Below are 23562 nucleotides of genomic sequence, written 5' to 3'. Positions count from 1 at the left end.
TCTACGCCACATTGGTGGCATTTTTGGAGTGGATCCAGACAGGGAGGTCCGATCAATTGAGGGATAAACAAATGGTTGTTTTTTTTTGTTTTTTTAAACATTTTATTTGATGTCAACAGGCACATAGCAGCAAAAAGAGAACATATTGTTACATTCCATAAATTCCTTCGGATCTTACAATACGACTGCTACATCATTTTCTTTTTTTCATTGTCACAACAATTTCAACTCCATTGAATTATCTTAACAATAATATCCTTTAACTTAACAAACTAACATATTCGCTCATTTCAGTTGGTCCTTTGGATGCTCCCTATCTTCAGTGTCCCTAGTGTCCCTGCAAGGTCTTCTAAATAATACCAAGACGTGTGTTGTAATGCTGTAATTAATTGGGTGATTTCCGTCTGTGTGAAGCTTTGCTCAATAAATGTTCTAAACCTTTTGAAAAATCGTTTAGTGGACTTCTTATGTTTCTCCAAATCCAGTTTGTCGTACATCATTATTACTTTTAGGGTATTGATTATTTCTGTATTTCTCGGAATCTGTCTTACCAGCCAATTCCGAAGTAGGCATTTCTTAACTGCAAGCAATACTACGTGTGTTATATCTGGAATGTGAGCATTTGCTCCGTCACTTTCTGTAGGGTCTTCAATACACTGAAACAAACAGGCCTGAGGGGTGACAGGTATTACTACTTTCCAAATTCTCAATATGTACGCCACCGCTTTCTCCCATACCTCCCTCACATATGGGCATTCCCATATGCAATGAAACAGTTTTGCTCTATGTAGTCCACACTTAGGGCAATGGTCCAAGAAATGTACTGGTGAGCTACTATGTGGTATATTAAAGGCATATATTGCGTTGTTTACCAACTTGAATTGCATCTCCCTCCATTGTTTATCATTAATTTCTTAACAGACTCCAACCCTCTCAGAATTTTATCATAATATCCGGATCGACTAGAGCGGTCGCCCAGGTTTTAAGAATTTGCTCTTTCCAGGGGCCCTGTACTTGATCTCTCAATCATTATATTGTATATGATGGAAAGGGATTCATGTCCCGCTCACTGACCAATCAATACATCAAAACTCCCCTTCTCAGCTTTCCCGACCTCTTTTGCCACTGATGTGTAATGTCTTGTTATTTGTAGATATTGTAGGTAATGGTCATTTTCCAAGTTAAATTTTCTCGATACCTCCACCCAGCTCAGAACTCTCCACTCCTCTACTTTCAGTAAATTACCCAACCTCCATATCCCCCTCTGCTTACATCCTTGAAATAATTTGTTTTGTGACCCCTGAATAGAATTAGGATCTTCAAACAGTGGGATAAACTTTGAAAAACAGTATGGGAGTCTATACAGTTTTCTCAGTGCTCTCCAGGCTCCCACCGTGTCCTTTATTAAACAACTGTTTCACGTACGTTGGCATTTTGTTCTAGCTTCATATGTAATACCGCTACCAAGTTAAAAGGGGTTGTTAGCTCCCTCTCCAGCTGAAATGTTAGAAAAGAAGGCTCTCCCGTTGATCCAGTCTTTTATATGTCTGGCAAGTGCCGCTAAGTTGTACAATCTAAACATGGGCATTTGCACCCCACCATCTTTTTTCTGTATAGACAGCTTTGAGTAGGCTACTCTTGGTCTCTTTCCCTGCCATAAAAATTTCACAAATTCTTTTTACAACTTACTAATATCAGTGTGTTTCATCAGTAAGGGAATAGTTTGTAGAGGATATAGCAAACGGGAGAAGCTTATCATCTTTATCAGATGTGCTCTGCCAAACAGGGACAGGGAAAGATTTTTCCACCTATCTAGCTCTTTAGTTAGTTATTTTTTCAATTAAGTGTGGATAGTTAAGTCTATATGATGACATTGACTGTCTGCCTATTTTAATTCCTAAATAAGTGATGTAGTGGGGAGCTATGGCTACTTCTATTTCCTCACATTGTTTTCCAGGGGTGTCAAATATAAAATCTGACATTTACTCATTTTAATCCTGTATCCTGAGAAGGAGCCAAGTACGACAATTTGTCTATTATGTTCTTTAGTCGTTTTTCCGGGTCTGACATAAATATGAGCATATCGTCCGCAAAGCAAGTTAGTTTTAGCTCTCTATTTCCCACCTTTATTCCTGAGAAATCTTCTGATATTAATTATTGGGCTAGTGGTTCAAGAGCCAAGTCAAACAAAAGGGGGGAGAGGTGGCACCCCTGCCTACTGTAGCTGAAAAGATTCTGACAGCCCATTGTTGAAATTTTAGCCTTATGCGTAGCATAAAGTGCCTCCATATAGCTCCGAAAAGTCCCTACTATGCTGAAATTATCCAATACTAGCCCTAGCCAATGCCAATTAACATTGTCAAAGGCTTTTTCTGCGTCTAAGGCCAACAACTTAGGGTTTCCCTTTATAAGGCCTGGTCTTTTTGTTCCATCTAACACTGACAATACTGTGCGAATGTTGAACACCGCTGACCTGTTTTTAACAAACCCCACTTGATGTGGTCCCACTATCGATGCAAGAATCAATGCTAAATGGTCTGCCAGGATTTTGGAGATAATTTTAATGTCTTGATTTATCAGTGATATGACGAAGGGGTCTGAGGGGTATATCACCTTTATATATGCCATATGACCAGATTGTATTAGGAGTTTATTTTGGAGGGTGTAGTTGAAAACTTTTACTAAGGTGGGAATAACCTCTTCCTGCAGTAGTTTATAACATTCCCCCATCATTCCATCCGGGCCTGGGGCTTTGTTATTGTTAAGGTTTTTCACAACTACTCTGACTTCCTCTTCTTTTATTGGGACATTTAACATTTCCCTTTCTGACTCAGTAATTGTGGGTAGTGACAGATTATTTAGGAAGTTGCCTCCTACTGTGTCATTTGCTGGCCCTTGTTCATACAGTTTTTTGTTGAATTTCCAAAGATGTCATTTACTTTCGAAGGATCATTTTGACTAACCCCGCATGGGTCTCTCAAATGAGTTATAGATGTTAAGGGTGTTATCCCCTTTGCCATTCTTGCCAAAAGTGAGCTTATCTTGTTCCCAAATCTGTAATAATCTGATAATTCTTTGCCCCTCATCCCCTCTGTCCACCCACAAGTCAAATTTCTGCTTTCTCCTTTATCCACTTGTTTCTATTGCAAATAGATGGATTATTAATGTAGTTTGTGTACGCTTCTCTGGTCCTTCTGCTGGCTTCAGTGTATGCTTTGGTAGTTTTGTTTCGCAATCCTTTCACATATCCATTTATTCTTCCCCTTCCACTGCCTTAACTGCATCCCAGTATAAATGTGAGTTCTCCTCATGGTCTGTCTTGTCCTATGTATATTCCTGCCACCACATTCTCACCAATTTTTGGAAATTTTCATCTTGCGCTAAGTGGGAAAGGAATCTCCACAGTATGTCTGCTCCCTTAGGATAGGTATCTTCCAGGTCTAAAAGTAATTGGGTGTGATCTGAGATCACCAGATCTTGTATGTCAATCCTCCTCATTTTGTTTAGTAGACCTTATGTTGTTAGAAAATAATCTATCCTGGACCATGTGCTATGGACATGGGAGAAATGAGTGTACTCTCGGTCTGCTGGGTGTGAGCTTCGCCAAGCATCTATTACGCTAGTATGTTCTGTGAATGCATCCAGCACCCTGTCATTTGTCCTGACTACCATGCTTTTGTGTCCTGTGCCCGACCTATCTTTTTACGTCCATTACTCTATTAAGATCCCCTCCTATTATGTTCCTCTCGGGGTCCTCCAGAACTTGCCTCTCCAACTCCTGGAAGAAAGTTTCATTACTCTCATTTGGTGCATACACATTATAGATTTTGAATCATCCACATGAGGTATCGAAGAACATTTTTTTTGTACTCTCCCATCTCCATCCTTTTCCTCTGTTATTACCTTACAATTTGCCTGCTTATGGAGTAGTATTATTTTGGGCTCAGGATCACATCACTTCTCTCACCCACATTTTGCGTATTCTGGTTAAATACTGAACTTTCAAATGAGTCTCCTGAAGTAGGGCGATGTCTACTTTAAGCTTCTTTAAGTGCCTTTTGTGTGGTGACTGCAGGCCCTTCACTTTCCAAGACACGATTCACATCCTTTTATATTTCTTGAAATCTTATATCTTGTCCTCTCTTAAATAAACGTTATCAAAACCTGTCCGCCGTGTCTCTATCAGGTGGTGCAATAGAAATGTCAATCAAACCAACAAAATAACCTTTCTCTGACAACTCATTGGGGGACACAGGACCATGGGTGTTATGCTGCCTATCCATAGGAGGACACTAAGTAGATGCAAAAGCATAGCTCCTCCTCTGCAGTATACACCCCCTGGCCGAGCCAGGCAACCTCAGTTTTAGCTTAGTGTCTGTAGGAGGCACATCTTTCAAGGTTTTGTTATTTTTTGAGGGCGACTGTTTCCTTTTGGGACCGATCTCCCAATACCATCAACGGGCGGGAACGCGGAGTGTTGCCTCCACGTACCCCCTCCTGCAACGCTGGATCCTGGGCTGCCTATTACTGGACGACGGGTCCCACAGACACCGATTTTTCCAGAGCTCAGGGCAGAGGCACAATTCCTCAGCCCCTGCTTGCAGGCTCTGAGTTGAACATTGATCCTGTGTGGCCGACACAGCAGGCTGACTCTGCTATTTTCACTGCCTGGACTGAGGCAGTGTTAAGGTGAAATCCCCCCCTGACTGGTTTCCCAGACAAAGTGAGAAAAGACGGTGCAGGGAAGGCTCCCAGGACTACTGAATTCACAGTATTTTATTATGAGAAAGTCCCTTGCTGATTGCAAGGAGGAGAGCCCCAGGGATCCTGAACACAGTGTTAATTTTTTCTCTAGCTGCGTGCTGGCTGGAGGAGGGGAAAGTCCCTCACTGTTTGCAGAAAATCCTGCACAGATAATTTACCTGTGGCGAGGGGGAGGGCCCAGAGCTCAGGAACTCACACTGTTTATTTGCTCTGTTTATTTGCTCTAGCTGCATGCTCTGATTGCAGGAAAGCCGGCAGAGATAATCCACCGGTGACAAGCTGTGTGCTGACTGGAGGGAGGGGGAGAAAAACTGTCACAGAAGCTCCCTTCCTGCCGTTTTTTGCTACCGACAGCAGGGGGGCACACTGACTTCTTCTTGGCGCTCTTTTAGCGCTAAGCCCCGCCCCCCCAGGAAAGCGTGCGAAGATCTCCACAGAGCTTACTCCTGGCATACTCCTATTAGGAACATGCAGAATTCTTAAGAGTGCTAAGGCTCACATAGTCTATTATTCAGCCTGCATTGCCTGCCACGCTGAGCTACCACATAAACACACCTCTAATCTCTGAGTCCTGTGCCCCTATAGCCTCCCAAGACCCCCCCCCCCCCTGCCACCACCGCCGCAACCGTCAGCCCAGAGCCTAGGGCTCCCAGCCCACCGGAATGGGCACAGTTTCTGTCCCAATGTAAAAACTGTCACAGAACCTGGTTCGTCCTCCACACCCTTCTGGGCTCCTGGACGGAAAGCAGCCTGAGGATACCCCTATGGAGGATCCTTCTGAAGTAATCCGGGCACATGCTTCACCGATTGCAGGGATCAGGAAAAGAGCACACGGCCGGCTGTCTCCAGCACTCTTTCATGGCCCCCAGGGCTCTCCCTCGGGAGCACACAGGGCAGGCTCTCCAACACGCTCCACGGCTTCTGAAGAGCTGGAGGAGGGAGAATGCTGTTTGTGCCAGGAGTATTCCTTGGTTTCATCCTCCCCAGATGATCAAACTGCAGTAGACTCCCTTATAGCAGCAATCAACCAAACTCTGCATGTGGAGGATCCCTCATCCACTACCACTGACCATGCGGTCTCCTTTAAGAGGGCAAGAAAACCCCAAAAGGTTTTCGCTGATCACCCAGAGTTTCAGGATATCCTCACAAAGCAAAGGGAGAAGCCTGACAGGCGCTTCGGTAACCGAAAACTCATGGAGTCCCGGTACCCTTTTGCCTCACCTGCCCCTAAGGGCTGGGCCGATCCGCCCCCGGTCGACCATCCCCCCCCCCCGTCTCCCGCCTTACCACAAAGACGCTCCTGTCTTTACCCGATGGTTTCTCCATCAAGGACCCGACAGACAGGTGGAGCACCTCGCCCGCTCTGCTTTTGAGGCTGCGGGTTCCACCATCTCGCCCTCCTTTGCCTCTGTGTGGGTCTCTAAGGCGATCTCGGTCTGGGCAGAATCCCTTAACACTTCGCTTGAGGAATCCCAGTTCACTCATACCTTCACAGAGGTAACACCTCAAATTGCCGCTGCGGCGGAGTACCTCATGCAGGCCTCCATGGACGCTGCTACCTGCGCAGCGTTTGCCGCCTCAAATACCATAGCCATCCGTAGAGCTCTCTGGTCTCTGGCTCCGACAATGGCGAGCGGACTCTGCCTCCAAGAAGTCTCTTACGGGCCTTCCCTTTTTTCCAGACCGATGGTTTGGCGAACGTCTGGACAAGCTCATTTCTGACGCCACGGGAGGAAAGAGTACCTCCCTCCCCCAGCTGAAGTCCAGGATGTCCTTCACCAGATGTCCACAGTCCTCGTTCTGCTCCTTTCGGAACTCATTTGGTTGGTCGACATCCCGTGCTGTTCCCGCCACCAGCCGCAGACTACGCAGGGACCGACCTTCTCTGCTCTCCCCGAAACCCACTTCGTCATGGCAGCCTAGACTGAAACAGTGCAGGACTAGGGACACTCGTCCACGACGTTTTCCCCCCTCATGACTCCTTCGGCGCCCTGGAAGACACACTCATTGTAGGAGGTCGACTGCGGCTCTTTCAACACGTCTGGGCTGCCGCCTCAGACGACAAATGGGTGCGAGACCTTGTGTCTTCCGGTTACCACATAGAATTTCGGACCCGAGTCTGTTCTTTCTCTCAAACCCCCCAAATACTCAAACGACGCAAAGCTTTTTTCTCAGCAATCCACTCACTCCAAACAGCAAGAGTGATAATACCTGTCCCGGACGACGAGAAATTCAGGGGTTTTTATTCCAACCTCTTTTGTGGTCCCCAAAAAGGATGGGTCAGTTCGACCCATCCTGGACCTCAAACACCTGAACAAACATGTGCACGTACGGAGATTTAGAATGGAGTCCCTAAGGTCCATTATTGCATCCATGGTCGAAGGGGAATTCCTCGCCTTCATAGACATCAAGGACGCGTACCTGCACATACCCATCGCCCCAGATCACCAAAAGTTCCTCCGCTTCGCAGTTCAGGTCTTCACCAAAGTCATGGCGGCCGCCATGAGAGTCCTTCACGCCAGGGAAGTAGTCGTTCTCCCTTACTTGGACAACCTCCTCATCAAGGCCCCCTCCTTCCGCAACTGCTCAACCAGAGTGTACAGATCACTGTGGACACCCTATCCCGCTTAGGGTGGCTAGTGAATCTAGACAAATCATCCCCGATCCCATCACGATCCGTCACCTTCCTGGGCATGTCCCTCGACACCCGTCGGGGCTTGATCTTTCTCCCCCTGGACAAGGCGATCGCTCTTCAACGAGCGGTACGCTGCCTTCTACGTCCTCCGTCTCGCTCCATTCGATTCAGCAGCTCGGCAGGATGGTGGCGGCTATGGAAGCAGTACCCTTTGCTCAACTGCACCTCCGCCCACTGCAGCTAGCACTTCTAGCGGCCTAGGACAAGAGCCCCTTCTCCCTGGACAGACATCTTCACCTGACGCCTTCAGTCAGGTATGCACTCCGCTGGTGGCTTAGGTCCTCATCCCTATCGAAGGGGAGATCTTTTCTCCCAGTGAACTGGCTGGTCCTGACCACGGACGCCAGCTTCCTAGGCTGGGGAGCAGTGTACCGGCACCACACTGCTCAAGGACGTTGGACGCCCCAGGAGTCTTCCCTACCCATAAACATCCTGGAAATCCGCGCGATCTTCCTTGCGCTCAGGGCGTTCTGCCCTCTGCTAGCGGGTCGTCAGATTCGAGTCCAATCGGACAAAGCGACAGCTGTAGCATATATCAATCGGCAGGGGGGCACCCGCAGCAAAGCGGCTTATCGAGGCCCACAAGATCCTCAGCTGGGCCGAATCGACGGGATCAGTGATATCAGCGGTACACATACCGGGGGTAGAGAACTGGGCAGCAGACTTTCTAAGTCGCCAAGGCCTGGCTGCTGGAGAATGGTCTCTCCACCCAGAAGTGTTTCTACACATCTGCACTCGCTGGGGCACACCAGACGTGGATCTAATGGCCTCAAGGTTGAATGCAAAGGTACCCGCGTTCATAGCCAGGTCACGCGACCCGCAGTCCATCAGCGCGGATGCTCTAGTCTGCTCCTTGCACCACTTCTGCCTGCCTTACATATTTCCACCTCTACCCCTGCTGCCGTGGGTAATCAGGAAGATCAAGGCAGAGGGAGTCCCGGTGATACTGATAGCACCGGACTGGCCCAGGCGCGCCTGGTACGCCGAATTAGTACACATGCTCAGACGTACTGTGGCGCCTTCCAGACATCCCAGACTTGCTGACCCAAGGGCCCATTTCCCATCGGAACTCCAGAGCCCTGAAGCTGACGGCATGGCCATTGAGACCTGGGTATTAACAAGAGCGGGATTCTCCCCCGCGGTTATTTCCACCATGATCAGCGCCCGAAAGCCTGCTTCATCCCGCATTTACCACCATAAGTGAAAAATCTTCCTTTCATGATGCAGGGAAACTAACGTCCAACCTATGCCTCTGGCCGTCCCCAGAATTCTCGACTTTCTACAGTCTGGCTTGCAAGCGGGGTTGGCTCTCAGTTCCCTTTTAAAGGGCAGGTCTCAGCGCTCTCAATCTTCTACCAATGCCGCCTGGCTCAAAAACCGCAAGTCAAGACCTTCCTCCAGTGCGTTTCCCATCTAGTTCCCCCGTACAAATGGCTGCTGGACCCATGGGACCTCAATCTCGTTCTGGACGGTCTCCAGAGGTCTCCCTTTGAACCTCTCAAGGAACCCTCCCTTGCTCTTCTGTCCTGGAAGGTAACATTCCTGGTGGCAATTACGTCCATCAGATGGGTTTCGGAACTGGCAGCACTCTCTTGCCGCGAGCCTTTTCTGATCTTTCACCAGGACAAGGTGGTTCTGCGCCCCCTTCCGGATTTTCTTCCAAAGGTTCCTACCCCGTTTCATTTGAACGAGGACAATGTTCTGCCTTCCTTTTTGTCCACGCCCAGTTCATAGGGTGGTAAGGTCTCTGCATTCGTTAGACCTCGTCAGAGCTCTCAGATATTGCATATCCAGGACAGCCCCCTTTAGGAAAACGGACTCTTTGTTCGTCATTTCTGAGGGGTCTAAAAAGGGACAGGCAGCTTCAAAGGCGACTGGCTCGCCGGATTCGCTCTGCGATCCAGGAAGTCTACCACTTGCAACTCAAGCCCATTCCTAGTGGGCTGCGGCCTCACTCCACGCGAGCAGTTGGCGATTCGTGGGCCATTCGGCATCAGGCTTCAATGGAACAGGTGTGTAAGGCTGCGACCTGGTCTAGCCTACATACGTTTTCAAAGCATTACAGAGTCCATACCCAGGTTTCAACTGAGGCAAATCTGGGTAGGAAAATTCTGCAACTGCAGTAGAGCACCTCTCTCAGTAGGTGCTCCAGGCTGTCTGGGACTGGTTCCTAGTCCTTGGGTTGCGTTGTCTTGTTTTTATTTTTCCTACCCATGGACTGCTTTAGGACGTTCCATGGTCCTGTGTCCCCCAATGAGGCGTCAGAGAAAAACGGATTTTTGTGTACTCACCGTAAAATCGTTTTCTCTTCGCCATCATGTTGCCCTGTTGGGCCTTGGTTCTCTCAGTACCTTATTTGGTTATGACTCTTTTTTTTGTCATGTTCCTCTGTTGAGAAGTTTTTACTGTTTTTTTTTTTTTTCTCTCTCCTACTGCTTGTGTACTAAAACTGAGGTTGCCTGGCCCGGCCAGGGGGTGGATACTGCAGAGGAGGAGCTATGCTTTTGCATCTACTTAGTGTCGTCTTATGGATAGGCAGCATAACACCCATGGTCCTGTGTCCCCCAATGATGGCTAAGAGAAAACGATTTTACGGTGAGTACACAAAAATCCGTTTTTTGTAGGATAATACAGTTGTGGACTTAACTTTTTTACGCATGTATATAGGGACTCCTACTGATCCCACTTTCGCTCCTCTAGATACTTTCGCTTTCTTGAACTACCAAACCTCACTTAAAGGAGAGGCAAATATACCTTCAGAAATATATATAGATATCCCCATATCCCGAGGAGCTGAAGTAGGTTAAACCTCAAACCAGTAGAGAGAGGCTCAGTTCGAGGGAAGAGGGGGGTGGGGGGGGGGACGACGACACAAAAAAAAGTGGGTGGGGATGCTCTTTAAAAATAGCATCAGTAATTCACATTACCCCTTAGCAAGTCATCCCACTATGGGCTTTTATATGTCCTCACCCCGTCTGGGAAGTAGCATCCCCATTCTTCTCCAGGGGTGACTTTTTTTTTTTTGGGAAAGTCTTGTCCACAAAACTTCTTGCCCGATCAGGGGCCATGTCTGTCTCTGTACCTCCTCCTAGGGCAAAGATTTTTAGAACGGCCTGGAACTGTAGAGAAAATGTATCTTCTTTTTGAAAGGCTCTGTGCAGACATCAGTGAAGGCTCTTCTTCTTTTCTTTTTTACCTCTGCCGAATAGTCACTGAACATCAGAATCTTGTGTCCCTTTACCACAGTGAGGGAAGTTTTCTTCCGGAATACTTGTAAAATGTTTGTCAGATATTTGAACTTAGTTTTATCCACAATCACTGGCCTGGATCTTGGAGGTGTGTTTGCACTTGTTTGCTGGGCTGGGGGTCCCACTCTTTGCGCCCTTTAAGTTTTTAATTTATCAGCGATCCCCCCCAAAAGCATGAAGTATGTCCTCCATGCATATCCCCATTAACTGGTGTGGGGTGATGGCTTCTGGGAGCCCAATGATTGTTAGGGTAAGTTCACACAGTGAATTTTTCGCGGCATTTTTGAGTGTTTTTCGGGTGCGTTTTTTGCCTCAAAACTGCATGACTTTGCTTCCCCAGCAAAGTCTGAGTTTTCATTTTTGCTGTCCGCACACAACTTTTTTTTTTTTTTTTTTTTAAGCTGCGTTTTTGAGCTTAAAAAAAAAATGGACATGTCAATTCTTTCCTGCGTTTTTCTGCGTTTTCCCCCCATACAATGCATTGGAAAAACACAGCAAAACGCAGAGATCAAAAACGCAGCAAAACGCACCAAATCGCGGTAAAAAATGCATGCGTTTTTTGCCATGTTTTTTTGACGTGGGTGCGTTTTTGTGCGTTTTTAGCGGCCAAAAACGCAGCATCAAAAAAACGCAGCATGTGCACATAGACTTAAATTGTTTCTTCTGGAGCGATTCTCCAGATCATCAATTTTATCAGAAAGCTGTTGGTTTAGCTTTTGCAGCTCAGTCTGCACCTCCCCCAGCTCATCCTAAGCTGTGCTGATTCACATTGTCTCCATTCTTTCTCCCTGCTGTGCAATGGCTTCCTGCATTTTCTGCAAAGCCCCAGACACTGCTTTTTCCGGAATTTCTTGCATTTTTGGGGTTAACATCTTAACCTGCCAGAGACTTGTATGGAATGCTGAGCTCTTCCTAGTCACCCCCTCCCTCCTGCTGGGTAAGCTGTATAGCTGATTTTCTGCTTTTCCTAGGCCTTGGCATGTCCGGCGCCATTTTAGTGCGGCTACTCCTCTGGGTTAGGGCGGGGTGGGGGGGGGATCTCCCTCCCACAGTCCCGTGCTTGTGTACATACCTCTCCATTGTGTGTGAGGAGTATGCACACTTTCTCCTCCTCTGTCTCTGACCTCTTATCAGTTGTGTGCTGGGACTCCGAGGATTCTGGTGGTGAAGCAGAGGAGCTCTCCTCACACGCTGCCTTCCATGCGAGCGCAGGAACTGGACGTCCACCTACAGACTGTTGATGAGATTTAGAGCTTTGCAAATCCTTCAGCATCCCTTGTGGTAAGTTTTTCGAGGAACAGCCCAAGCACCTGAGAATGCTGGTGTCAGTCGTCACGATCTGCTGATTCATTGGGAGAAAGAATTACCTGGAATAAATGTCTACCACCAGATTAGAGACTGATTAACTTGTGTAGGATGAAAGCTTGGGCAATCCAAGGAGAAAACCGTCTTGTCCCAGCGAGAAAGAAGAGCGAGCTGCAGGGGTCATATGGATCTGTGTAAAGCGCATGACCTCAATGTCCACCACCATATTGCAGGGAGAAGCCAACAGGGAGGCTGAGACGAATTTCTCTAGTCTATTCCTATAGTCCCCAACCAGACTTAAAACACCACTCCAGGGTGCATTTGTTTGGCTTTTTTTTTATTGCATCGCTGGAGTGGTGCTTTAAATGGAAGTCAAGTCAGTGTTTCCTGTAGCACACCGGAGGTCACCACTCAATGCATCTCTATCAGAGCCTTGTTTTGGCTGTCATAGGAATGCATTGGTAGCTTGTGGTGTAACTTCTGACTTCCAGCCAGCCAGAGGTTACAATCACAAGATAGCGCCACTGAAGTGGAGTCCATAGAAGGTGAAGCCATTGGAAGGTTGCGTATATGACAGATGACTTAAATTTAATGCGCCACTCCAGCGCTGAAAACAAAACACTGTCGTGGTGCTTTAAACTGTTTTCTCTCCAACGTTGCAGCGTTTTAGAGAGAAACCTAACTGGTTGCAGTCATTCAGTCAACCTCCCATGGATTTGGGCATCATGGATCTACTGACTGCCAGTTTCCTTTCATTAGCAGAAAAATATAAATTTGCCCAAAATTTGTCACTATCCTAAACAGAAATGTGTCATGAAAAAAACACATCTGTATCACTTGGATTAGTAGAAACATTCTAAAGTTACTACTCGCATCTGATGTGTCACGTTATGTGGTAATGGGCTGGATCCTCCAGGCCACAACTGGCTGCTTCTTTCTTCTCAAGTTAACAACTTGATCTGCAGTGTTTTTCTGACGTCCTGCTTGAAGGATCTGTTCCTTTGCAACATCTTGGCTTTGGCAAATCTCCTTTTAGTTTTTATGCTATAAGCAGCTAAGTGGAGTCAAGCAGAAGTCACAAACCATGTCTGCTGGAGCTTAGCTTTAAGAGTTGTAAGTCTAAAGACTCTGTTTAGCAAGGTGATGAGTATTACATGCTTGGGGTATAAAATCCAGATGACAGGTTCTTTCTCTGACGCCTCATTGGGGGACACCGGACCATGGGTGTTATGCTGCCTATCCATAGGAGGACACTAAGTAGATGCAAAAGCATAGCTCCTCCTCTGCAGTATACACCCCCTGGCCAGGCAGCCTCAGTTTTAGCTTAGTGTCTGTAGGAGGCACATCTTTCAAGGTTTTGTTATTTTTTGAGGGCGACTGTTTCCTTTTGGGACCGATCTCCCAATACCATCAACGGGCGGGAACGTGGAGTGTCGCCTCCACGTACCCCCTCCTGCGACGCTGGATCCTGGGCTGGACGACGGGTTCCACAGACACCGATTTTCCAAAGCCCAGGGTAGAGGCCTATGCCCCTATAGCACAATTCTTCAGCCCCTCTTTGCAGGCTCTGAGTTGAATATGGCACCGGCGTGACTGGACACAGCAAGCTGAATCTGCTATTTTCACTGCGTGGAAAGCAGTGCTTAAGGTGAGATCCCCCTGAATGGTTTCCCAGACAAAGGGAGAAAAGACGCTGCAGGGAAGGCCCCAGGATATCTACAGTATTTATTATGAGAAAGTCCCTTGCTGGGTGCAAGGAGGAGAGAAGGATCCTGAACACACAGGGTTAACTTTTCTCTAGCTTGCTGGCTGGAGGAGGGGGAAGTCACTCCTGTTTGCAGAGAATCTGCACAGATAATTTCCCAGTGGCAGGGGGAGGGCACAGTGCTCAGGGACTCGCTGTTTATTTGCTCTAGCAGAAAAGCCGGCTGATAACCACCAGTGACAAGCTGTGTGCTGACTGGAGGGAGAGGGAGGAAAACTGTCAGAAGCTCCCTTCCCGACGTTTTTTACTACCCACAGCGGGGGGGGGGGGGGGGGGCACACTGACTTCATCTTCGCGCTCTTTTAGCGCTAAGCCCCGCCCCCCGTGGCTGCGATAAGCCACGCCCCCCTCAGGAATGCATGCGAAGATCTCCATAGAGCTTAATCCTTCCTGAGGACGCAGGGCCATCGGCTGATTTTGGTGCGGTGTTTGCTTCACTTGCAGCTCTGCTGAGCATTGCTCCCCCTCCTGGCATACTCCTATTAGGAACATGCAGAATTGTAAGGGCACTAAGAGTGATAAGGCTCACATAGTCTATTATTCAGCCTGCACTGCCTGCCACGCTGAGCTGCCACGTAAACACACCTCTTCTCTCTGTGAGTCCTGTGTCCCTATAGCTCCCCAAGACCCCCCTGCCACCACCGCCGCAACCGTCAGCCCAGAGCCTAGGGCTCCCAGCCCACCGGAATGGGCACAGTTTCTGTCTCAATCCATTGAAAAACTGTCACAGAACCTGGTGCTGGCTATGCAATGTCGTCCTCCACACCCTTCTGGGTCCCTGGACGTAACGCAGCCTGAGGATACCCCTATGGAGGATCCTTCTGAGGAAATCCGGGCACATGCTTCACCGGTTGCAGGGATCAGGAAAAGAGCACATGGCCGGGTGTCTCCAGCGGGCTCTCCCTCGGGAGAACTCGGGACAGGCTCTCCCACACGCTCCACGGCTTCTGAAGAGATGGAGGAGGGAGAATGCTGTTTGTACCAGGATGATTCCTTGTTTTCACCCTCCCCAGATGATCAAACTGCAGTAGACTCCCTTATAGCAGCAATCAACCAAACTCTGCATGTGGAGGATCCCTCATCCACTACCACTGACCATGCGGTCTCCTTTAAGAGGGCAAGGAAACCCCAAAAGGTTTTCGCTGATCACCCAGAGTTTCAGGATATCCTCACAAAGCAAAGGGAGAAGCCTGACAGGCGCTTCGGTAACCGAAAACTCATGGAGTCCCGGTACCCTTTTGCCCCACATGCCCCTAAGGGCTGGGCCGATCCGTCCTCGTTCGACCCCCCCGGTCTCCCGCCTTGCCACAAAAACGCTCCTGTCATTATCTGATGGTTCCTCCATCAAGAACCCGACAGACACAGGTGGAGCACCTCGCCCGCTCTGGCTTTGAGGCTGCGGGTTCCTCCCTCTCGCCCTCCTTTGCCTCTGTGTGGGTCGCAAAGGCGATCTCGGTCTGGGCAGAATCCCTTAACACTTCGCTTGAGGAATCCCAGTTCCCTCATTCCGTCACAGAGGTAACAGCTCAAATTGCCTCTGCGGCTGAGAACCTCATGCAGGCCTCCATTGATGCTGCTACCTGCGCAGCTTTTGCCACCTCAAATACCATAGCCATCCGTAGAGCTCTCTGGCTCCGACAATGGCGAGCGGACTCTGCTTCCAAGAAGTCTCTCACGGGCCTTCCTTTTTATTCCAGTCCGATTGTTTGGCGAACGTCTGGATAAGCTCATTTCTGACGCCACGGGAGGAAAAAGTACCTCCCTTCCCCAGCTTGAAGCCCAGGACGACCTTCACCAGACGTCCACAGTCCTCGTTCCGCTCCTTTCGGAACTCATTTGGTTGGTCGACATCCCGCTCTGCCCCCGCCACTAGCCACGGACTACGCAGGGACTGACCACCTCAGCTCTCCCCGAAACCCACTTCGTCATGGCAGCCTAGACCGAAACAGTCCAGGACTAGGGAGACTCGTCCACGACGTTTTCTCCCCTCATGACTCCTTTGGTGCCCCGGAAGACACACTCATTGTAGGAGGGTCGACTGCGGCTCTTTCAACACATCTGGGCTGCCGCCTCAGACGACAAATGGGTGCAAGACCTTGTGTCTTCCGGTTACCACATAGAATTTCGGACCAGATCCCCGAGTCGGTTCCTTCTCTCAAACCCCCCAAAAACTCAAACGACACGAGGCCTTTTTCTCAGCAATCCATTCGCTCCAAGCAGCAGGAGTGATGATACCCGTCCCGGACGACGAGAAGTTCAGGGGTTTTTATTCCAACCTCTTTGTGGTCCCCAAAAAGGATGGGGTCAGTTCGACCCATCCTGGACCTCAAACACCTGAACAAGCATGTGCACGTACGGAGATTTAGAATGGAGTCCCTAAGGTCCATTATTGCATCCATGGTCGAAGGGGAATTCCTCGCCTCCATAGATATCAAGGACGCGTACCTGCACATACCCATCGCTCCAGATCACCAAAAGTTCCTCCGCTTCGCAGTTCAGGACTCCCATTTTCAATTCGTAGCCCTACCCTTCGGCCTTGCCACCGCACCAAGGGTCTTCACCAAAGTCATGGCGGCCGCCATGAGCGTCCTTCACGCCAGGGGAGTAGTCGTTCTCCCTTACTTGGACGACCTCCTCATCAAGGCCCCTCCTTACGCGACTGCTCAACCAGCGTTACAGATCACCTTGGACACCCTATCCCGCTTAGGGTGGCTACTGATTCTAGACAAATCATCACCGGTCCCAGCACGTTCCATCACCTTCCTGGGCATGTCCCTGGACACCCGTCGAGGCTTGATCTATCTCCCTCAGGACAAGGCGATCGCTCTTCGACAAGCGGTACGCTGCCTTCTACGTCCTCTGTCTCGCTCCATTCGATCAGCATGAAGGTGCTCGGCAGGATGGTGGCGGCTATGGAGGCAGTACCTTTTTGCTCAACTGCATCTCCGCCCACTGCAGCTAGTCCTTCTAGCTGCCTGGGACAAGAGCCCCTTCTCCCTGGACAGACATCTTCACCTGACTCCTTCAGTCAGGTATGCACTCCGCTGGTGGCTTCGGTCCTCATCCCTATCGAAGGGGAGATCTTTTCTCCCAGTGAACTGGCTGGTCCTGACCACGGACGCCAGCTTCCTAGGCTGGGGAGCAGTGTACCGGCACCACACTGCTCAAGGACGTTGGACGCCCCAGGAGTTTTCCCTACCCATAAACATCCTGGAAATCCGTGCGATCTTCCTCGCGCTCAGGGCATTCTGCCCTCTGCTGGCGGGTCGTCAGATTCGAGTCCAATCGGACAATGCGACAGCTGTAGCCTATATCAATCGGCAGGGGGGCACCCGCAGCAAAGCGGCTTATCTCGAGGCCCACAAGATCCTCAGCTGGGCCGAGTCAACTGGGTCGGTGATATCAGCGGTACACATACCGGGGGTAGAGAACTGGGCAGCAGACTTTCTAAGTCGCCAAGGTCTGGCCGCCGGAGAATGGTCTCTCCACCCAGAAGTGTTTCTGCACATCTGCGCTCGCTGGGGCACGCCAGACGTGGATCTAATGGCCTCAAGGTTGAACGCAAAGGTACCCCCCGCGTTCATAGCCAGGTCACGCGACCCGCAGTCCATCGGCGTGGATGCTCTAGTCTGCTCCTGGCACCACTCCTGCCTGCCTTACATATTTCCACCTCTACCCCTGCTGCCGCGGCTAATCAGGAAGATCAAGGCAGAGGGAGTCCCGGTGATACTGATGGCACCGGACTGGCCCAGGCGCGCCTGGTACGTCGAATTAGTACAAATGCTCGCAAATGTACCGCGGCGCCTTCAAGACACCCCAGTCTTGCTGACCCAAGGGCCCATTTCCCATCAGAACTCCAGAGCCCTGAAGCTGACGGCATGGCCACTGAGACTTGGGTATTAACGAGTGTGATTCTCCCCCGCGGTTATTTCCACCATGATCAGCGCCCGAAAGCCTGCTTCATCCCGCATTTACCACCGTACGTGGAAAATCTTCCTTTCATGGTGCAGGGAAACTAACGTCCAGCCTATTCCTCTGGCCATCCCTAGAATTCTGGACTTTCTACAGTCTGGCTTGCAAGCGGGGTTGGCTCTCAGTTCCCTTTTAAAGGGCAGGTCTCAGCGCTCTCAATCTTCTACCAATGCCGCCTGGCTCAAAAACCGCAAGTCAAGACCTTCCTCCAGTGCGTTTCCCATCTAGTTCGTTCGGCATCAGGCTTCAGTGGAACAGGTGTGTAAGGCTGCGACCTGGTCTAGCCTACATACTTTTTCAAAGCATTACAGAGTCCATACCCAGTTTTCAGCTGAGGCAAATCTGGGTAGGAAAATTCTGCAAACGGCTGTAGAGCACCTCTCTCAGTAGGTGCTCCAGGCTGTCTGGGACTGGTTCCTAGTCCTTGGGTTGCGTTATCTTGTTTTTTACTTTTTCCCACCCATTGACTGCTTTAGGACGTCCCATGGTCCTGTGTCCCCCAATGAGGCGTCAGAGAAAAACTGATTTTTGTGTACTCACCGTGAATTCGTTTTCTCTTAGCCATCATTGGGGGACACAGCACCCACCCTGTTGGGCCTTGGTTCTCTCAGTATCTTATTTGGTTATGACTCTTCTTTTCTCTGGTTCCTCTGTTGAGAAGTTTTTACTGTTTTTGGTTTTTTTTTCGCCTACTGCTTGTATACTAAAACTGAGGCTGCCTGGCCTGGCCAGGGCGTGTATACTGCAGAGGAGGAGCTATGCTTTTGCATCTACTTAGTGTCCTCCTATGGATAGGCAGCATAACACCCATGGTCCTGTGTCCCCCAATGATGGCTAAGAGAAAACGATTTTACGGTGAGTACACAAAAATCCGTTTTTTTAAGAATTCATTGGAAAAATAAAACTAATAACATGTATGTAAAGGTTATTAAATAGTGATTAAAGCCTTCTCTTATTTAGAAATCCATAGTATGCTAATGAGTTACAAGTGCAGTGGGTGGACCCTGCACTTACAGCTCTTCTGCGCCTCTCCCTTTTCCCACCTGCCTCCTTTCTGTCATTGAAAGGTCACTGAAATGAGTGATAGAGAAGCCGTAGAGCTGTAAGTGCAGGCCCCGCCCCGCTGCACTTGGAACTCATTAGCATACAATGTCACTATAGATTTCTCTTACACCGCAAAAGTAAATTCTACAAAAAATGTAAAAATACCATTAGTTTGGGGTAAAATCCTGATGAAAAGTCTTTCATCTATTAGAATCAGAAGATTGTAGATCTAAAATAGCTTCATATAAATGGATTCTGTTACTGACTGTATGGAATATCAAACTTTTATAAGAAAATATTGTTTCTTGAACTGAGGAATTAAATAGAACCCACTCTGCTTTTGTTTTCAATCCACTTCAATGTATTTATTCTGAAAATGTAACAATTTGGTGTTTTGTTTACCCTATTTGATTTAATATTTTACCTTTTTTGTTCTCTTTCTTTGTGTAGAGAACCCAAGTGAACCTTTTGGAGCATCTGTCATTATTGATGGGGTGACCTACGGTACTGGAACTGCAAGCAGCAAAAAGCTGGCAAAAAATAAAGCTGGTAAAAACTTTGTACACTTTTTTTTTTTTTTTTTTTTTCTGTAGAAACTTTTTCTTTGTGTATCTTTTGCACATTTTTAAGTTTTTTGTTTCTTTTGATTTGTATTAGCCCGATCAACACTGGAAATCCTTATTCCGGACTTTATAAAACAGACCTCCGATGAAAAGCCCAAAGACAGCGATGAGCTGGAGGTGAGACAAAACTGCAAATTCTGACTTTTAACCAGCAGGCCGTTTTTTGTTTGTTTGTTTTTTTGTACCATGTCTACATCTCTTGGAAGAAAAAAACACAACAAAAAAACACCTTGGTTTTTTTCTTAAACTTATTTTTGGAGCATTTTTGAAAATTTTTCCTATTCATTAAAATGGGTGAAATCTGCAGAAAAAACCTCTTCATAAATTAACATTCTGCAGACACAAATCTGCACCAAGTCTGCAAGGAGAAAATAAGCAACGTGTGCATTAGACTTCAGGGTTTTCATTGACTTTTCTGTCAGAGGGATTCCCTTCAGGTTTTCTGACAAATCACTCAAAAATGCATAAAAAAACACAACGTGTACACAGAGCCTTTATGTTTTCTGATTTTGTTTTATTGTATAGAGAACTCAAGTGAACATCTAGAAGCATCTGTGATACCTTTTCAGTTAGTAATTAAAAATGTAACACATAGCAGCTATTGTGACTACTCGGGTCTCTTCAGGAGGCATAGTGTAACATCTGGAGCACCAAATACGGCCACAACCATTTCTCCTTTTTCCTTATTTATGGATCTGCTTCACATCACTTATGACTGCACTATCCTGTTGTGTATAAATATGTGACTTTCCAGATTTTGTCCTATACTATGCCTGTTGAGTCCGGAGTAGTCTTAACAGCTGCTATGTGTTACCATCTTTCAGTTAGTCATGAATAAATACAAGATGCATACAGCTGCACACTAAAATGCCAACAATGTATAAGGGAACTCTGGTACTGCATTACTGCTATATGAAAAAATTAGATTTTTAGTTTATGAATTGGCCAATGCATGTAAGCCCGAAAACCAACGGCAAGGTAAATCTCAGTAATCCGGGTACCTAACTATATAGGTTAAAAACATCCGTGTCTGGGCAGCTAGACTAAAAAATCTAACTTGAAATCACACTATTTGGAATAACCTCCATGTCTGGGCAGCTAGGACTCCTGGTATAAGGATTATGAACACAGCCTGGTTTATAGGGCGGAGTACTCAGTCAGAAAGAGACTCACTGCAAATATTTAAAAAAACCTGACCTGCACATCCTACAAATGTGAATAGGTGCCAGCTGAAAAAAACATAGCAAATACAAGATGCATACAGCTGCACACTAAAATGCCAACAGTGTATAAGGGAACTCTGGTACTGCATTACTGCTATATGAAAAAATGAGATAAACTAAAAATCTCATTTTTTCATATAGCAGTAATGCAGTACCAGAGTTCCCTTATACATTGTTGGCATTTTGGTGTGCAGCTGTATGCATCTTGTATTTGCTATGTTTTTTCAGCTGGCACCTATTCACATTTGTAGGATGTGCGGGTCAGTTTTTTTTTAAATATTTGCAGTGAGTCATTAATAAGTGTCAACCACTGAGGAGACTCAATTTTGATTATTTTTCTGTTTACTTGGTAACACGTTGCCAATAAAAAAAAGTAATAGTTCAGAGAAATATTGGCAAATGTAGTTTTTTTTTTTTTGTTTTTTTTGTTATTGATTTATCCTGATACCTGTTTTCTTTGCTAGTATTTCAACCACATCAGTATTGAGGATTCTCGAGTGTATGAGCTCACCAATAAAGCTGGACTGCTGTCACCATATCAAATTCTTCACGAGTGCCTTAAAAGGTTCGTATTAAAGGGAATGTGTCATCAAAAATGTTTTTGTCAACAATTGAAGTAATGTAAAGTATTAATGTTTTCACTTTTGTTTTTTTATGGTATAAAATATGAGAACAATTAATACATTTTGATATTTTCAGCTTTTAAACACTACAGGGGAGCAGATGCAGATATTTGCCAAGAACATTGAATGCATTCTTAGCTCGCCTTACGACTGCAGTAAAAGTGAGCGATATCGTCTCACCTGTGTCCGACATCAGTCTTCCTTTCCCCTTCTGGGTGTTTGCGAAAATATAAGGGAGGATGAAGTTTAGGATCTCTGTACAGAGCCATTGTGTCGGTGACTGCAATCTGATACTGAAATATGGACAGTGTCACTGAGGATAACTGGCAGTGCCGAATCTGTTAGTTGCACTGCTCACTGTATCACAAATGATAGGTTTAGATACAAAGTCAGTGTTACATAATAGCATTAGATAGACCATTCAGGAGACTGTGTAAGACTTGATAGGATTTGACTAACAGCCTGTGTGACACTTTAGGATTAGATACATGGCTCGAAAGACTTTATCACACATGATAGGCTTAGGTACATGGCTCAGCGGACTGAATCACATATAAAGGACTTAGAGACTCTGCTGCATCACACACAAGGGGCTTAGATATACAGCGCAGCAGTTGCATCACATATGACTGGCTTATATACATGGGTCAACAGACTGCAGCACACATGATTGACTTATAGTTGTCCACAAAAGTTTACATACACCGGCAGATTTTTTGCTTTCTTGGCCTTTTTTCTTTTTTATTGAGAATATGAATAACACAATCTTTTTTTTCCCACTCATGGTTCGCATTTGGGGGAAGCCATAGACACAAATGGGTTTGAATGGCTAATAAAGGTAACATCCTGACCTGTTTGCTTGTAATCAGTGTGTGTGAATAAAAGCGGAGTGAGTTTTAGGGATCCAGACAGACTCTTGCATTTGTCATCCAGCCACTGACCTTTCTGGATTGTGAGTCATGGGGAAAGCAAAAGATTTGTCAACGGATCTATGGAAAAAGATAGTTGAACTCTATAAAATAGGAAAGGGATACAAAAAGATATCCAAGGAATTGATAATGCCAGTCAGCAGTGTTCAAACTGTGATTAACAAATGTAAAATCAGCGGCTCTGTAAAACCAAACCACAATCAGGTAGACCAACAAAACTTTTGGCTAAAACTGCCAGGCAAAGTGTTCAGAATGCAAAGAAAAACCCATACATTAACATCAGCTGAAATACCGGATTCACTGAAAACTAGCGGTGTGGATGTTTCAGGATGCACAATAAGGAGGCACTTGAAGAAAAATGGGCTGCATGGTCGAGTCGCCAGAAGAAAGCCATTACTGCACAAATGCCACAAAGTATCTTGTCTACAATACGCCAAACAGCACAGAGACAAGCCTCCAAACTTGTGTAAACTTTTGAGCACAACTGTAAATACTCAGCTGCATCAAACATGACAGGCTTAGATCATGTATGATGGGTTGGAATATATTGCTCAGCGAAATATCACATGTGATGGGTTTAGATACCTGGTTCAGCAGAGTGCATCACACATAATGAATTTAGATACACAACGCAGTAAATATCACATGACAGGCTTAGATATACAGTTCAGCGGACCGCATTGCACATGATGGACTTGGATACACTGCTCAGTAACCTGCATCACACATGATGGTTTTAGATATACGTGGTTCTACTTAGTAAGTGAAAGTCTCATTCAAATGTCTGCAATGCAGGGATGTCTGAATGAGGCTTTATACTGACTGAGCAGAGCTGAGTCAGTGTAAAGCACCACAGCAGCAGATGAATTCTCTGCCATACTGTGAACACTGCTGTGACTTCAGCAGTGAGCACAGGCCAGGCAGCCTAGCATTAATGGTGCTACTATTACTAAGCTATTCTCACTGCTGGAAGAAGGCATGACCATAGCACTACTCTCACTGCTCAGAACAGAGCTGCGATGGTGACTTCTTCCAGATGTGAGAGAAGTCCAGCAGCCTGGCATTAATAATACAATGTCAGGCTGCTGACCTGTGCTCCTCCGCTCATCACCCAGTATCTCTTGTCGCCGCTGAACACTGAGCGGCGACAAGAGGAAATTGTAGCTGAGAGCACAGCCTTCCCCCTCCCCGTACCCCTCCTCCGTTCCCCGTACCCCAGCTGCGAACTGCACATATATCAAGGTTTATAGTTGAGAGAGCCACAGTTTAGATTTACAGTATAGTAAGTCTCCTATGCCAGTGCCATATTTGCTATGTTTAAGGCTACATTCCCACGATGAGCTTTTGGTTAGTTCTTGATGTTGCACCATT

At 47.1% G+C, this 23562-nt stretch overlaps 1 protein-coding gene across 1 annotated transcript in view; it reads left to right on the top strand.

Moving 5' to 3' along the window:
• Positions 1-23562, top strand: part of DGCR8 (DGCR8 microprocessor complex subunit) — a 132505-nt gene that overhangs the window by 59571 nt on the left and 49372 nt on the right. The window contains exons 8-10 of the mRNA XM_075320964.1: positions 19244-19342; positions 19451-19533; positions 21104-21204. Coding sequence (XP_075177079.1) covers positions 19244-19342; positions 19451-19533; positions 21104-21204 — 283 coding nt within the window. The remainder of the gene's footprint in view (positions 1-19243; positions 19343-19450; positions 19534-21103; positions 21205-23562) is intronic.

This window comes from Anomaloglossus baeobatrachus, chromosome 1 (genome assembly GCF_048569485.1).
Source record: "Anomaloglossus baeobatrachus isolate aAnoBae1 chromosome 1, aAnoBae1.hap1, whole genome shotgun sequence".
In the NCBI taxonomy this organism is placed as follows: Eukaryota; Metazoa; Chordata; class Amphibia; order Anura; family Aromobatidae; genus Anomaloglossus; species Anomaloglossus baeobatrachus.
This window is presented reverse-complemented; position numbering and strand designations above follow the sequence as displayed.